At 37.6% G+C, this 17227-nt stretch overlaps 2 protein-coding genes across 3 annotated transcripts in view; both read left to right on the forward strand.

The window, feature by feature from the left end:
• LOC134654219 (guided entry of tail-anchored proteins factor 1-like) overlaps positions 1-17227 on the forward strand; it is a 129619-nt gene that overhangs the window by 35908 nt on the left and 76484 nt on the right. The window lies entirely within an intron of this gene.
• LOC134654199 (NAD kinase-like) overlaps positions 3696-17227 on the forward strand; it is a 54752-nt gene continuing 41220 nt past the window's right edge. Inside the window, exons 1-2 of one of the 2 annotated variants that reach the window (XM_063509657.1) lie at positions 3696-3846; positions 6659-6793. In XM_063509657.1, the coding sequence (XP_063365727.1) occupies positions 6660-6793 (134 nt within the window). In that variant the 5' untranslated portion in view covers positions 3696-3846; position 6659. Of the gene's footprint in view, positions 3847-6658; positions 6794-7672; positions 7896-17227 lie in introns of those variants that run through there. The other variant, XM_063509658.1, reaches the window with a different exon arrangement.

Consider the following 17227-nt stretch of genomic DNA (forward strand, 5'->3'; position numbering starts at 1 on the left):
ATATGACAAATTTACCAATAACGTTAGAAGACAACGTATCATACCACGTGCAATATGATACGCCCGTGCTAAGCCCGCAGGTCGACCTAATAAAAGCGAGTTAAAAACATATTTTTGTCTGACATTGAGTAGGTATACAAAGTGTTTAGTATTTATTAAGTGTGTACTGTAAGGTCAGTTATTTTAAAATTACTCTCTGCCCTTCCTCCTTACTTTTTCACGAGTTGTTTTTAGGGTTCCGTACCTCAAAAGGAAAAAACGGACCCCTTATGAGGTATCGAGTTAAAATTACCATATACTCAGGTCTACGGCCGCTTGATGCTATGAAATACATAGTTATTTAAGTTATTTACAGTACATATGGGACTACTTTTTCGAAAATGACTATTTCGATACAAGTGCGAAAAAGAGGAAATTCGAAACGAGTGGCGATAAATTAAAACACGACCGAAGGGAGTGTTTTAAATCGACACGAGTTGCGAATTACCTATACGCACGTGTATCGAACAACTAAGTACATATGGCACTTTAAAGTTTCGACATACGCACGAAAAGTGCTATTTTAGGAAAAGTATGCCCCATATGTACTGTAAAAATCTTTTTTTGACGTTAACTTAAAAGCTTTTCTAAGTTAACGTCAAAAAAAAAAGATACGGCCGTTTTTATGCCACAAAACGTATATTTTGACACTCTCAAGGGAATCTAAATGTATAGGGTAGGTACTTCCCGTTGACCTAGAACTATGAAATTTGGCAAGTAAGTAGGTACCTAATACCGTCTTTACACTACAAATATATTAGGTAGAAATCTGAAAACAATAAATTCGAAAAATAAGTTTAATTTGTACGGAACCCTCGGTGGGCGAGTCGGACTCGCACTTGGCCGGTTTTTGGGCTCTTATTCTAGGTATCTACCTATATTATACGTGAAGTGCCTATAAACTCTGTAAAAACCTGATAAAAGTCAGCCATCTGAGTACTAAAATAGATCTTGCTAATTGGCACTGGTTGGCGATTCGTGAGAATAGTTTAAACCATATGGTCTGTATGTGGTTGTGGTGTGGTAAAGCCATATGTCTAATAGCCCTAATAATTGTATGTTAAATCTTAGTTGAACTACTATAGCGGCAATCCCAATCATAAGACATTTTAGTTCAGTCAATAACATACAATGGATGATTAATTAATGCCACAGAGATACTCTTTAGTATTATGTAAGTTCTACATATTTAGTTAATATTACCTTAAACGCTGTTAATTTATTTGATAATTTCCGCTACTTAATTAATTTTGTAATGGGTAATATACAGGCTTATATTTACTGCGTCAGTATTCGTTTTTTCCAAAACGATCAAATTGTGACTTCCTCCCTTATCGTAAATTGTACAGCTGTAGATAGCATGGAAACCAAGTCGCCAATAAAAAAAATATAGGTTAAAGATCCGAATAAGGCTGTTGTAGGTATCTAACATGTCCAAGGTAAAATATCCTGTTGCACGAACGAGCAACATAGCCAGACTTCATCAATCATTTTGAAGGGTTATCATAAACATCGTGATAGAAAACGGGATTGAAATTTTGAAAGCGGTTGACCAACGTCAGTTCTGGCCTGTTATTCTCATTGCCATCACCGTAGGACATACTCATTCTACCAATTAACGATGCGAGTGTTGTTGTGTTATAATTATAAAGTTTATATGAAAGGCTAAAGTATCAACCAAATCTCCATGTAGCCCATAAGCCCAGTTTGAATCAGGGCCCCATTTTATAATGCTATACAAGCTTTACAAGTTTACAGGATTAAAACGGCGTTTGAAACGCGCATGAGCGGTGTTTTGTCAGTTTTGCCGCTTTAGACTTGTACAGTTGTAACTTTATCAAATTCACTCGGCCGTCATCATGCTCTTCCATCAAGTAAATTTTACATAATCCTCTTTTTTAGGGTAATCCCATTTAGAAAAGTTACCAAGAATCTTGGGGTCTCTCTTATACTGGTTGGCTCGAGGCAATGCGCAGAAAGCCACGGGAATACTCGTAACAACCCAGCATTGAAAATGATCGATAAGAATATATTCAAGTGTCAGCCTATCCATTTATTAAGAGAACATTTCGCTGACATGCGAGCTTGTCCTTGATTTGTCCGAGACTTGCATCGCTCCAGATGTTACCTACGATCAGGCGCATAGAATCGTGAAGTTTAGGATCATGAATGAATCATGAATATCATGACTACTGCCGTCATTGCATTCTTCGTATAAATATCTTAAAGTACCTATATTCTACATTTTATATGCAATAAGTTGATAATTTCGTCGTTGCGTATCTATACCTACTTCTTCTCACTTTCTCTTCTCCTCATCCGACGGAGCTCAGCTCAGATCACGTTGCCTGCCTAACTCTAGCCGATAGGTCGACCCTCTTAGGAAATAGATAGGCTGTAGCTCACTAGATTTTTTTCTTGTTAAGTGATACCGAGAAACTTATGGTTTCAACTCATATTTTGAACTAATCCGGATTGAAACTCGCGCACTTAAACCCCTTGGCTTCCGTAGCTGTGATTAAATATTACTGCTAACTGTACCTATTACAATACTAATGGTATCCTGTATCATCACTTAGCGTCAAACGGGTACAGCTACATAATATACAGCTATTGAGAAACAATTACGGAATATAATTACATCCAAGTGATGTTAAATCACGATTTAACACCAAACCGGTCCCTCAATGACGGCCAAGTCAAACAATGGTGAGTCAATATTTAACGACGACAAGCTCGGTACAAACTCTATAAATTATCGCTACGACATTGCTAACATCCTGTGGAAAACATAGCGTTTACATGCTTGAGTTGAGAAGTTGAGAAACTTGAGATGTACTTAGATAAATGTAATGGTGCTTCTTATGAGTCCCTTTTCTCCATCATTATTATCATTAAGTATAGAAACCCTTAAAATCCATCTGGGAACAATGTCCAATAATGTGATATAAGGTAAACACACTAGTGCTCGACATGCTAAATCGAAATTACCTCACAGTGTAACAGTGGCTGTTGGCACTCGTTGATGTCTTTGCCGGCCAGGGACTAACAGAAAGACAGAGGTAGATATATAGGTACTGCATGGAACTCATGCGCTATTAAAATAATTCATTAAGAGACATGTACCTTTTAATTTAGTATCTACTATCGATCGTGGAAAAACCGCTGGAACAAACAAAGACTTACATAGGTAAGTATTAGATTAAATAACGAGCACAGATTTTGCACGATTAGATTTAAATGTTTCCTTCTAGAGTCTGTTCGGTAAGAGAAGAGTCGTGAAATGTATTGAGCCCCATACATTCCACGACTCTCCTCTTTCCGCACAAACTATAATACATATAACACTACCTAATGCTTAGACAGATGTGCTTCCGGCTCACTTTCTACCCTTTTCACAATTTATTTTAGTTCCATAGGTAGGTATATATATATTCAATTTATAATTTATAATGGCAGACTATAAAACTTTCTAACTGCTGAGCCATAAAACCTGGGTTCCACTGTATAAAACCCCAGCCATAATTATCGATAAAAACCAATACTCATAATTAACGGCCTGTACCACCCCATGCGTTGGCATACGCGTTCGGAAGCAAGAAAATAATTATAGTGATCCTAGTGAGAGGCTGCGCCCGCGACCGTGGCTTACTTCAGTTACCCGACCCGCGCCGCGACCCCACGCATTGTCATACAAAACACGCGCGCGTGCGCCGGCGCCGGTATCAACCGAGCTACGATCGAAAAGAAAATCGAGAAAATATCGATCGACTGAAATGTGTTGTGATCTGTGAAGTGATTTGACAAGTAGGTAAAGTACTTAAGTGGCATAAAGATATTTTTAATGATTTAAGTAATGAGATGCTTAGATATTTTTAATAGTATTTTAACTGTGAAATTATTATGTCAACATTATAGATTGACTAGATTAGATATACACATTTTATTTATATTCATGTGCATTTTACACACGATATATTATAATGTATAGGTACCACATAGGTACTTACATCCAGTGATGTATACGATTGAGAATACCCATCAGTCACATCACAAGACTAAGATTTAATACTAAAGCTTTATTTGGTAAAATACATTTCATAAAAAAGTCACTTCTGTGAACAAAACATTAAAAGTTAACGACCCGGATACTTATCACGTTTTTCTTACTTATTTATATCTCAACTACCGAAAAAATGTATCCCACCTGTAACGGTTTTCTCTCAACTTTGCAATGCCTACAGAAGAGACGCGAACAAGTGAAGCATCCAATAAAATGTATATGACCCTATTAGACTGCTAGTGAATTATTTATAAATGAATAAATAATGAATTATTTTTTATACCTACTTGAAATAAATTTGGCTACTACATTCACCTTTACCCAAAACAGCTACTTAGTTGTATCGACGACATAATATAGGTACATATATACTCGTAAACAAATCTATTCACAGCCTATGACAGCTACAAGGAAAACGTTTTCAAAAATTCGTACGATTAGTCGCACAAAAATATTTATAAGTAACTACCTATTCCTATTACATATCAGCTGCCTTAGCTGCCTAAAAATATCTGAACATAAACAGCTCTTAAACTCCTTAACAACAGTGTAGGTAGTTCAGATGTTTTTGAGTAGGTAGGTACTTACTATTGGTATTAACATTTTCTGATAATGCCTAAATAGGTATCTGATATTTCTCAAGGCAAATAAAATGTCACTAATATATTTTGGGGATCTCGGAAACGGCATTAACGATTTCGATGAAATTTGCTAAATGGTTATTTTTGGGGGCGGAAAATCGATCTAGCTAGGTCTTATCTCTGAGACAACGCGCATTTTTGAGTTAGCTAGATCGATTTTTCGCCTCTGAAAACCCCTATATAACAAATTTCATCGAAATCGTTAGAGCCGTTTCCGAGATCCCCGAAATATATATATAAATAAATATACAAGAATTGCTCGTTTCAAGGTATAAGACTATGTATATGATAACAAATGTAACAAGCTAGCCCACAGTTGCTAAGCACGCAATATATACCTTTGAAACTTTAGCTCAATGCACTTAAGTTTATCTCTCTGGGTCAAATCTCAGCATGATAGGTGCACTAAAGAATCTAGAATGGATGTGGACGTGACACCCGTAAACTCCCATTTGACAAGGCGTAGTGTATATATTGGTATGTTCATCCACCATAAGTTATGATTATGACTACAATTTAAAACCATAATTAAACATAAACCACAAATTATTACTAAATTACGACCAATTATTGAACTCAATATAGCCAATTATTAAAATAGCAAGCATTGTGTATTCATGCCAGCAATTTGCCTCACCCATAGGCAATTAACTTATGTGAATATTCACAAAACATTTTGTCTCGACTGTTATCTTGTCCACCTAACATTCATTTCGAGATCCTAAACAGCTCAGAGAAATCAGAGATTAGGGTATACTGGTTTATTTGTGATGAAACGTTCGGTAAACCTTGTTGATAGCCCTAGGAGATTGCCTTGGCAAGCAGGATCCGATACATTTTTATACCTCAACCGACCTTTTGCCAATTGACAACAATCTCGCCTTATTGCTTAGATACGTATAAGGTTGATAATTGATATTCTGATAGCGTTTGAAAAGAGGTCAGGTTAGGTCGTGGGCTATTATGTGAGATTACGAATTTTGCATAGTAAGCGATTCAAGCGATTTTTGCATAGTAAGCACCTAAGTAAACTTAGCATATATTATGCTATTATACCAAAGGTGTACAAATATTTAGGTACATACGAGTGTCGAGTATAATACCTACTTACCACATAATAGTTACATGTTATCAATATAGCTACCTACATTGGCTAGCAGTACCTATACAGCTGTAAATACTCGTATACTATTAGTTGACAGATAGGGTTGAAAACCATAATAAGTATTTCTTTTCGTGACATTATTATTGTCTTCGTGCTTATTATCTTACAAACGATTCACCTCTGTCCAAGATTTTTAATTACCAAATTGGACAACACCATTTTTCACTTGCTACCTACTACCAGTAGGGTTGCCAGATCGAAAGGCGCTATTATCGGGAAAAAATATAAATTTTTCGGGATTTTGGGCCTTAAGTCGGGAAAATGAACCATTCAAATTAAATGAATTGTATTAAAAACAACGATATTTTACATTATTGGCACTACGTCAGGTGCTCTGCCCAATCTCGTCACGCGCGCGCGCTTACGGGCTCGACGCGGGTCGCTACGCTAGCTCGCTCGACGACAGTTCAGAGCTTGAAATTATTGTTTTATAACGTGATGCTGTTTTTCGGGACAATTTTCACTTTGTCGGGAATCGGGAACACATGCTAAAAATCGGGAGAATCCCGCCGAATCCCGACCATCTGGCAACCCTAACTACCAGACAGGATCATACTTTTTCGTTATTGATTTGACCAGTATAACTTAGGTACAAGACCTTTTGCTAACCCATTTACGTTAATTTTGAAGCTAAGTTTACAAGAGAAAACTAAACCCCGACATTAATTCACTATCGTGCATAATTAGCTTTTACTTTAATTTTACAATCTAAGTCAAACCAATAATACAAAGATACTTACATTTTTACAGAATGATGAACGAACAGGACCTGATGGTGGCGCGCGCGCTGGTGTCAGTGTCGCGTGACAATTCGCCAGGCGGCTCTCCGACGCCCCTTCGGAAAACTCCGCTCACAAACATCGCTGACAGGCTGAAAACATTCAGGTAAACTTTTAAACTTTAACTTATTCATAAGAGTTACGTTGGCTCTTTGGTGGGTCGTGAGCCTGGTCGAAGAGGCATCCCAAGAACAGCGGCAGACGTCAGCGGCAGCGCATCCTATCGGGCATTCTCCATCATTCTCTACTTACATGATGCTTCAGGCATCTTAATTTGTAACAAAGTAGGTATGTACTTATTGTTGAAATAGGCGAGATCTCATATTATTCAAACTTATCGACACCTCATATTTTACTCCAAAGTCCAATCCACAAATTACTAAGAAGATAGTCCAATCCGTTAAAAGCTCGGAGTAATGTTAAAAGTTATTTGAATTGCAGAAGATCATGGCTGTTTATAAAGTCATAACAGACTACCGCACCGCACCGCGACCTTGGTGCAAATATCTCTTTCTCGCTCTAACTTATAGCTGCGTCCTTAACGCTTAACTTAATCTTGTCAGTAAAAAAAGGCGCGAAATTCAAATTTTCTATGGGACGATATCCCTTCGCGCCTACATTTTTCAAATTTGCCGCATTTTTCTACTGACAAGATCTGCTTGACCAGCTATATATATATACGTGCGCCGTACCGGACCAAGGTTGCGGTGCGGTGCGGAGACTGCGGAGAGATATCTCTTTCTCGCTCACACTTATGGGTTTGGTGCACCAAGATCCTGGTGCGGTGCGGTAGCCAGTTATGGCTTTTAGTTGCACCCGTCTATAGAAGTCTTTATTCATTGCTCTGCGTTTATTCCTGAATATGGTGAAAAAGTGAAAATGCATATGAAAAAATGAGACATGGCAGCACTGCATAACTGTCAAAAGCGTCAGTGACGACAGGGAGGGATGTCTAAATTTTTTTTACTTTATTTTCATGAATTATAACCTAAAAAATTAGCGAAAAATAACCATTTTAATATTATAAATAATAGTGACTAATGTTTCTTGTGATAATTGTCTAAAGTCGAATGATGTTTTAAAATAATGGCTGAAAAAAGTGTGAAAATTGAGGACAAAACTTCAATCAAGAGTGTATTAAAGGCGGATAATAAAATCAAACAAAAACGCCCAGCCACAAGCAAAGAAGCCGAAGAAGAAGATGAAAGGTAGGTTAATACTTATTAACTAACATACCAGGCATTCTACAAAAAAGAATGGCCCAGAATCTAAGTGATCATATGTTTTCTCTTTGTTTTGTTGAGCTGAGATCTAGTTTGCCTGGGTTGAAGCAGCTGATTATAATAACAAACGTACTTAAACATTATGCTAAATTAGGGCTGCCATCTCTAAATTCGCCGAACACGGACATACACTTTATAAACCGGACAAATCCGGGGAAACCCGGACGGATGGCAGCCCTATGGTAAATTAGCGTGAAAAAACGTTAATAACTTGCCAATATCAATGGCTATATTTATTTAAATAGGTACTAAAATTACCTATTGTATTAAAGAATTTAATCATAAATTTTATTAAGGTGTATTCGGGTAATATTGAATATTTTATAATGTCGGGGAAATCTAAAAATCACCCTTAATTCCACCAAATTAGATTCCATTGTCGGAATGACCTGATAATTTTAATTATTTATCCGAATATACCTAAATAAGCATTTATAATATTTACGTCTCCGATGTCAGTGTGATTAACATAAATTAATCTGCCAAGTCTGCTTATTGATATCTGAACATCATATTTGCATGTGTAACTGTTTTTTGTCAGTATTTACATAACAGGAAACATTACTTGCTTAATGTTAAAGCTGTTAACATCATTAAGTATGCTAAAATTCCTTAATGATAAATACTTTGATATAAGACCACACATACTTCTTTAGGCAGCAATTAATTGTAAGATAGATTTAGTTGCATGTAGACTGAATAAACAGATGGTTTTCATACTACAGCTAGCGGGCCAGGTTTGAATTGGAAGCCCTTCCGATCCAGCACTTGCAAAAGAAAGGGAAGAACATTTAAAACAATATTTTAGACTTTTACATATGATTGTGCTATAAGACATGCTTCAATAGGGAATATTACGCGAAACTCTGCATAGGGGGCGCCACCTCCACAACTGTCTAACCTCACTATCACTCTTGCATATTCAAGTGATAAAGAGGCAGATACCTGAGTTTCTATTTTCGCATTTCCCTTTAGGCCCTTTGTAAACAAACCGCCTTTATGTATCAAATGTCATATTTTATTGTCTGCGAAAACTTGTCAAAAAACAGTTTAAGGCACAGTATGTATAAGTTACACTATGGTTTATGATGGGTCAGTGGCGTAGCGTGGGTCTCGGCCGCTCGGGGCTAGGGTTGCCAGATCGAAAGGCGCTATTATCGGGAAAAAATATAAATTTTTCGGGATTGTGGGCCTTAAGTCGGGAAAAAAAACCATTCGAATTAAATTAATTGTATTAAAAACAACGATATTTTACATTATTGGCACTACGTCAGCTGCTCTGCCCAATCTCGCTATGCGCGCCTTGCGCGCGCGCTGACGGGCTCGACGCGGGTCACTTGCTCGCTCGACGACAGTTCGGAACTTGAAATTATTGTTTTATAACGTGAAGCTGTTTTTCGGGACAATTTTCACTTTGTCGGGAATCGGGAACACATGCTAAAAATCGGGAGAATCCCGCCGAATCCCGACCATCTGGCAACCCTACTCGGGGCGGATGAAAATTTTGCCGTCCCCTAGCTTACGTATTTCAATATAATAAGTGCGACTGAAATAGTTCAAATATTTATACGATATTATTGGTATTTATTCTGAAATTATGCCGCCCCCTAAAAGCGCCGCTCGGCGCGGGCCGCCCCCCCCGCCTCCACTACGCTACGCTACTGTGATGGGTGCTAATAGTGCTGCACTCTGGCGGCAGACCATTGCAGTAATACCCCCTATTGTTTCTAGAATGTTTGTAGAAATGTGTGGCATAAATAAACATATTTTGATTGATTTATTCACAGCTTCAAGGGATAGCAGATCAGTAACTTTGATACATTCATACATTCTTGATACCTACAAAAGTTCTTAACAGACAGGCTAGGCAGTGAGCCTACAATTTAAAATCTAATGCTGTTTCTTATAAAATAATTTTTTACTTTAACTTCATTAATTGTGATAAAATATTGATCACCCAAAAATTTAATGAATGTTGTACCAGTAGCATTGGGGCTTAATAAATCAGGATTTCAATATAAAGGAACATATATACTTAATAACTTTCTTATTAATACAAAATTTAAATACAAAATTGATAAATTACTTTACTCATTGACTAAAATACGCAATTTTGTACGTATTTATTTACGTACAAAATTGCGGCTAAATCGTGAGCACGATGGAAACGCCTGTCCATTTACATTAGCAATGCTTCATCAAATGTTGCTGTTATTAATCAGTGTGTAGGCTAAATGCTAATGCGCAAAATGGAGATGTAAGAATGGTAGCATTTTTAGCTGTAATTTAGAATTAGGTCCAATTTTGTTAGGGGAAATCATCGACAGATTAATTTTTAATTAAGTGTTTATTTTTTGCGCATGTGTAAATAGTAGATACAAGGCAAGGTGTTTAACACATTCAGTGCCGAAAACCCGACTACCTATCGGGTATTTTATGATTTCGTTCTCAGGCCGGACGACCCGATAGTCGGGATCGTGGTACTACAGCTTTATATGACGAAATTTTTGTGGCCTAGGCGCAGATGTCTTGTTTAGCTGGGTGGCAAGTAAAGTGTTAAAGTTGGATTATGGGGCAGACCGTATATGTGAAATGTGGAATAATGGTGGAATCCCAATACCTAATACCTAATATTGATTTTTGGTGGTGGTCGTCGTTCTAATAGAATAGAACACACTAATTCCCGCCGCTTCCTAAATGCAACTCTCGTAGAAAAGTAGGTCAAAGATACGTGTACCTTACTCTCAGACATGTTTGACGTCACGCCGCTTCTTATCCTATTTTTTAAGGATTTACGAGATCATTGAACTTTCCGTCTCGCCCACTCTATTAACCAGCTATTAACACAATATCGCATTACGCCTACAAAAGCGCTCGTTCGCGTAATTGATTGTCGCCTAGCTTCCCGGTTAGCTCCCGAGCCACTTCGCTACATTGTTGATGTAGTTCTAGCTCCTCGTTCTCCTAACCTAGATCGCCTGACACCATTTTTTGTATCATGTTAATCATGTATAGCAGGTACATGCGAGCAGTTTTAAACCGCAGGACGTGGTTTCAAACCTCATGACTTATATTTCAATAGTATAATTAGATATTTACGAGTTGCTATAATTTTATAAAACATAGGGAGGTAATGTGCAAATAATACAAGGCGAGTTGTTATTTTAGCTCAAACCCTCTTGTATGCACAATCAAAGAAGGCCGAATAGGCCCATGCCCAGCTGTGCGACGAAGCTATATTGTAGGTTTATGATGATGATAGTTATAAATGTGTCTTGTAAATATTTAGGGTCGGTTGCACCAAACTGTTCGTAACGCTAAAGAGTTCGCTAAATTTTTATGTATGGAAAGTTTCATAGTAAAGCGCCGGGGTGCGCCGGCTGACGTTGATCAGTCTGTCAAATGTGGTTGGTGCAACTGGCTCTTAATAAAGTAAGATCTTACGAAATCATCAAAATTTAACGTATATATAAAGTATTCAATTCATATTTGCATGAATGTGCAATATACACAAACGACGAGCTTACTTACACCCTGACAAACAAAAAGGAAGGATTGAAGTGAGGAAATGTGGGGCATGCAGTCTTTCCAGAAAATGCATTGACCTAATACCTCTACCAGTGCAAGAATACTACGAACTGTGAACTGTTGGCTAAAACCGTGACCGAGAACTTTTTTAACAGTGCGCTTTGAAATAATGCATGAGAATTAATGACTTAGTAATACAGAGAAGAGTATCACTTTATTACTTTTACGTCACCCTAGGCCCGTAAGTGAGATTTTCTTCCCGCTAAACGAGAAGAAAATCTCACTTCCTAGCCAAGGTAAGACGTAAAACTTTATACAAACCATGGGCGGTAATTCGTAAAGCCCTAGATCACATATGTATGGTGCACAAACACCTGCGATCTGGAGCATTTACGAATTCACCTCCCTAGGTATGTAATGTACTATAAATGCTCTGAAAGAAAAACTTGCACGAAAAGCAATTTTTCGTGATTAAGCACATTGACGTGTTAATGCCTAATAAATAGCGTTCAAATATTTTGCTATGTTGCAAGATCCGTTAGTTTTGTAAACTGGATAGTTAATAAACAAAGCTAGCGGAAATGCATTTTTTATACCGTAAACATTAAACAACAATAATTTTTGTAACGCAATACGACAATGCTAGTATTGTGGTGTGCCCAAAATGAGCATCCAAGGATAAGAGTGCTCAATACGATACTTATGAACGTGACCGCCAAAGCGATACAGGGGGCCTAGCCAAGATGCCAATCGTCTGCGCCGTAGCAAAGTATTCTTTTGTCTATGGCCGTAGCGAACGTCACGCTAATGTGTCTGTCGCACTTATTTGGAAGAGTGATAGAGATAGGTAAATTACCGTTTCGTTAGCTACGGCGTAGGTTAGGTTCTAAAGTGTGGACCCAGCTTTAGTATCGCTAATTTTACACATTTAACTTTTCCCTTTCACACATCTTAAATTTTGACATTTTATAATGACAGACGTGATGACAATCTAGAAGCATCGACCCCAGTTTTCGTCTCATATTATAATTTCTAAAAGATATGTTTTGTTAACTGCCATCATTGATCTTTTTACCCTATTACTTTCCATACTGACATGTTTGCAGTCTGACATTGACATTGTGTTGTACTTTTGTTAAAAAATTAATGTGCATTTATACTAGTGAGTATTATATTCTTTGATTTATACTTACCGACTTTTTGCTATTAAATTTATTTTTAACTAGTATCTGCCCGCGCAACTTTGTCCGCGTGTAACTTGTGAATGGCACTCCCAAACAAACTTCTACCTACCTATATTCAGTTTCATAAGAGATGATTTCCCCAGTAAAAGAATATATGTTCCATTCCATCTTTAATACATTTGCTGTCTATAGTGTCGAATGTCCATTAAATAGTCCCTTTCTATTTTTCCGTAAAAAAATAATTAACCTCTCATCACCCACTGTTGCGATATCGCGTCTCGCAAATGAAACACAAGCTTATATAATAATATCAGGAGTCTACTCGATAAATATGTCAAAGGTTTTTGATAAGCAAGATTATATTTCAGATATCATGCCGCTAAATTTCGCTGATGGCCTTCATACCTTCATTACAAATATGTACATACATATACATATACTGAAGTAGGTACTTCATTATATGTATATGTATTTGCATATTAGTACATATTAGAATCAACCAATTGAACCAATAACAAAGCATAATTGTATTAATTGTACTAGTCATTGCATCCAATTAAAACGGTCACTTTCACTGAATTTTAATTCAGGACAATGGGGTCTAATTAAAAATAGGTTTCGGAGAATGCCTTGCGTGCTAAGATAATTACAGCACTTTCATTATTAAATTGCTGATTATGACATAACTTATTTCCATCGCGATCGCTTTATGTTTGACGGTACGTAGAGAAGAGATTATTTTATACAACTGTTGCATAAAATATCTCCGTTGGAGTTTGAAGTTTATGTTTAGCAAATAACGAATATCATGACGTACTAAATCAGGTTGTCTATAAAGTCGATGTTTCCGTAGTAATCTAATCGTAGTATGCTAAGTTTAAGTTATGATTTTAATAAATTATCTTGGATGCACTTCGCCATTCCTTGACTGTCTTCCAAAATGGACGTGTCTTCATAAATACATACCTCTCCACATTTAACATATGTACCCTTTCCACCGGAGCTCAATGTCGCGCTCCCTGAATTGTTTTTGCCTTTCATCTTTACACAATAGGGAAATCCGGGAAGCTGCACACAGCAACTCAAGTTCTAATTTGTAATATAATTTCTGATACTTTTCAGTGCTGTCATTGACTATAACTTGTACACTATCGTTAGCAATTAGTGTTACAAGGCGAGGCCATTCAGCCCAGACTTTCATTTCACGCTAATGCCGGGCCTAGGTTCACAGAAACTGGACGATGTTCAACTTGTAGAACAGAGGTTTCTTTCACATTCCGTGTCAACGGCTCTTGGCCCAGTTTCTCTCAATACAGTTCCTACAACTGCATTAGCCTATTTCTCAATCGTATAGTTTTTTTACGCTGGGTTTTTGCTGATCGTAAGATGTTTGAAAAACAAGAATAACAATTTATTGAAAAATACCTCGTATGATAAATTTAAGAGATTTTTCTGCAGCGTTCAATGAAATGTTATATTTTCTAAACATACATCGATGTAAGAAGATAATAAATTATTCTGCATTTCTGATATCGGAGTTTAACCGTATTAGAAGGAAGTAACGTATCCTCGTAGGTATGCCTTTGACCACTTTTTGATATTCAGATCAGAAAACATAAAAGTACCCATGTGTGCTGTAGTCAATTTTTTTTGCTGTTTTCCCATGAACCAGTTGGCGCACTCATATGACTCATTTACTTAATTTTAAAACAGAACCATTCATTTTTAAATTGGAATCTGTTGATCCAATTTCTAATAATAATTAATTAAACTGGTGGGAACAGTGATCGCTAATCGGGTTTCAGGACGCCTACGCGCCTGTTAGATTATGCGTCACACCGCAGCAACACATGTCTTCAGAATATAAACAGCTGTAAGATTAGTAATCGATTAGAGTTTGAACTTGGAGTTATGTGGCAGCCACGGATTAGTCTACATGAGATCACATTTATTGAAATCTGCCCTGCGTAACGCTCATGCTTTGTCCCTCCACGCGTCACAGTCGTAAGAACCGTAACAACCATTGAATTTGGAATTAGTTGCACGAGAATATCCGGTAAACAATTGAATACGTTTTTGCTGGCAATGGCTGTTACAGCTCTGCGTGCTGGGTAAAGCTGCCACGTTCATTACACATAAATGTTCCCGACGCTTCTGATACTCAACTCTCATAAGTCATAAGATCATCACCCTGACTTCATTATGCACTTGTTGCTGTAGAATTGAATTGATGCACATGTATTACCTCATTACGCTATGATTCACTCGTTTGAGCTTAATTTACTTTCCATTAACACGGAATTAAGAAATTACTGGTAATTTTTTTATTAAGGAAATTTTTAGATCGTTTTTACATTTGGGTCTGCACTGCTCTGCGTGATTCATTTTAATTTAATTGAATAATTTACTGTTTATTGGTAAAAGTTGCGTTTGTCGTGTATTTGTGTAGGTAGTTAGGTAGTCATAATCAACAATTCATCTGCACTGCACGAAAAGATATAAACAATAAACAAAATTTATGTATGCCTTCAGGATTTGAGGAAATATCACCAGGTTTTGATAAACTGGGACCAATCTGAAAGTACATACATTCTTTAAATTAAAACTCTTGGTCGGTTCAGAAATAACAATTTTAAGATAACAATCTTGCTTTTATGTAGTCGGTTAAAATGAAGAGGTCTGTCTCGTCTCTATTGTCCTTTCTCCTATAAAAGTTTGAAATCGGCTCGGCTGCGAATTAGGATCCCATATGACTTCCATCCCACACCCACAACGGAGAAAAACCCAAAATCACCTTGCTACGCTTTTGGTGTCGTCCCTCCTGTACAATATATGTATGTAATACTAATTGCTGGGTTCACATATACATATGGACGGCATGAATATATATAATTACCTACACATTTATATCATTAGAATGGAAAGATGAGTCGACCAACTTTATTCCACTCTACTTAATTATGTGCATACAGATAAAATGAGGACTTGCCTCTCTCATGTGGTTGTATCACTCACATGAATGATTCAGTTTTACTTGGTGCCCTTCCATCTCGTTTAAGCTCTGTGTGGTTGCTAACCCACATACTACTTAATGGCTATGCACCTCCAGTTGGGCATCGGTCGACTTGCTCCGGTCTATACAGGGCCATATCCCTGGTGACTCTTATCAGATTTGCACATTAGTCACTTAGCCGGACGGGGGGGCTATGCCCCCCCGGAGACCTCCACCTTCCCCATAGTCTCGCCACGGTTGCTCCAACTCAGTCGACCGTGCCCGTGTGTTCCCGGACACACCTCAAATACATGTCCAATTTCCTTGACTACCAAGTGTGCAGTGCACTGCAAGATTGGACTACTACTAACGGAAAGAACGATATGCTATAACCGTCTCCTCATCTTTCCACCTTATGATGCACGTTTATGTCGACATAATAATATGGCAAAGCAAACACTCACCTGATGTGTTTCTGATGGGGCATTGGGCCTCCTAGAAGCTCGTGGCTCCTAACTGATCTTACTACCACGATCTCCGCTCATTACCTCGTGTACGCGGCACTCCTTTCCCGCCATCTTATTCACAGTACCATCAAGCAAAAGTTAGTCAGAACAAGTGGTGTTACCACACATCAAAATATAGACTGACATTACTAGTTTTGATACATACCGACTTTTATATGGCGAATCGCGCTGTGCGCGACATTTGGTTCTCAGCAGTAGGTAATTGTGAATGCAACAGTAGGTAATACTCCGAAGCAAGACAATCGCGTGCGCGATAAGCGCGTGTTGATACCATCATGCGATGCCCTCGCGCCACGCGATGCTCATGCGCCGACGCACATAAGTTCATAACATCAGACGCCTACCCCGAACACCGAAGTCGCAAGTTGCGGGCATCTTTCTCTTTTACTCCAATTAAGGCGTAATCAGAGTGGCAGAGAAAGATGCCCACAATTTGCGAACTTCGGTGTTCGCGGTTATAGCCCTGTAAACAAGCCTATCCCCTTACTGGTACGCTACGTTCGTGTTATATTTGTATGTATTTGTAAATAAGGCATGTGATGTGAAGGGATGAAATTCTTGTGATGAGAAAAGGATTACGAATGAATGTGGCGGGATGTAAGAGGAAAGGTAGAATGATAATTCCGCTATTCGATGCTAGATGTCGACTACGAAAATAATAGTCTTTGGTACCAAAACTGATGTATGGAGTGAGCACTCTATTCTTACTATATTTCTCTATGATTCAAGTAATGCCTGTAATACCTTCATCGTTGTATTTACAATTTTTATCGAAATTAAGTAGGTTTTTTAAAACACGTGTTTAAATATAGTTTTTTTTTCTGAAAATACTTACGTGTCCTAATGTCACATTAGTACTCGCGTGTTGTAAATTGTTTTTCTGTCGGTTTTAAAATTACTAAGGATCAAACATCAAACAACAACTTTTTGAAGTTGTCATTTAAACAACTTTGAAAGGTTTTAAGTGCATTACTCGTATACCTATATTTCTTCTAGACTGATCAAGTGATCACTTAACGCATCTTT

This window comes from Cydia amplana, chromosome 14 (genome assembly GCF_948474715.1).
Source record: "Cydia amplana chromosome 14, ilCydAmpl1.1, whole genome shotgun sequence".
NCBI classification, from domain to species: domain Eukaryota; kingdom Metazoa; phylum Arthropoda; class Insecta; order Lepidoptera; family Tortricidae; genus Cydia; species Cydia amplana.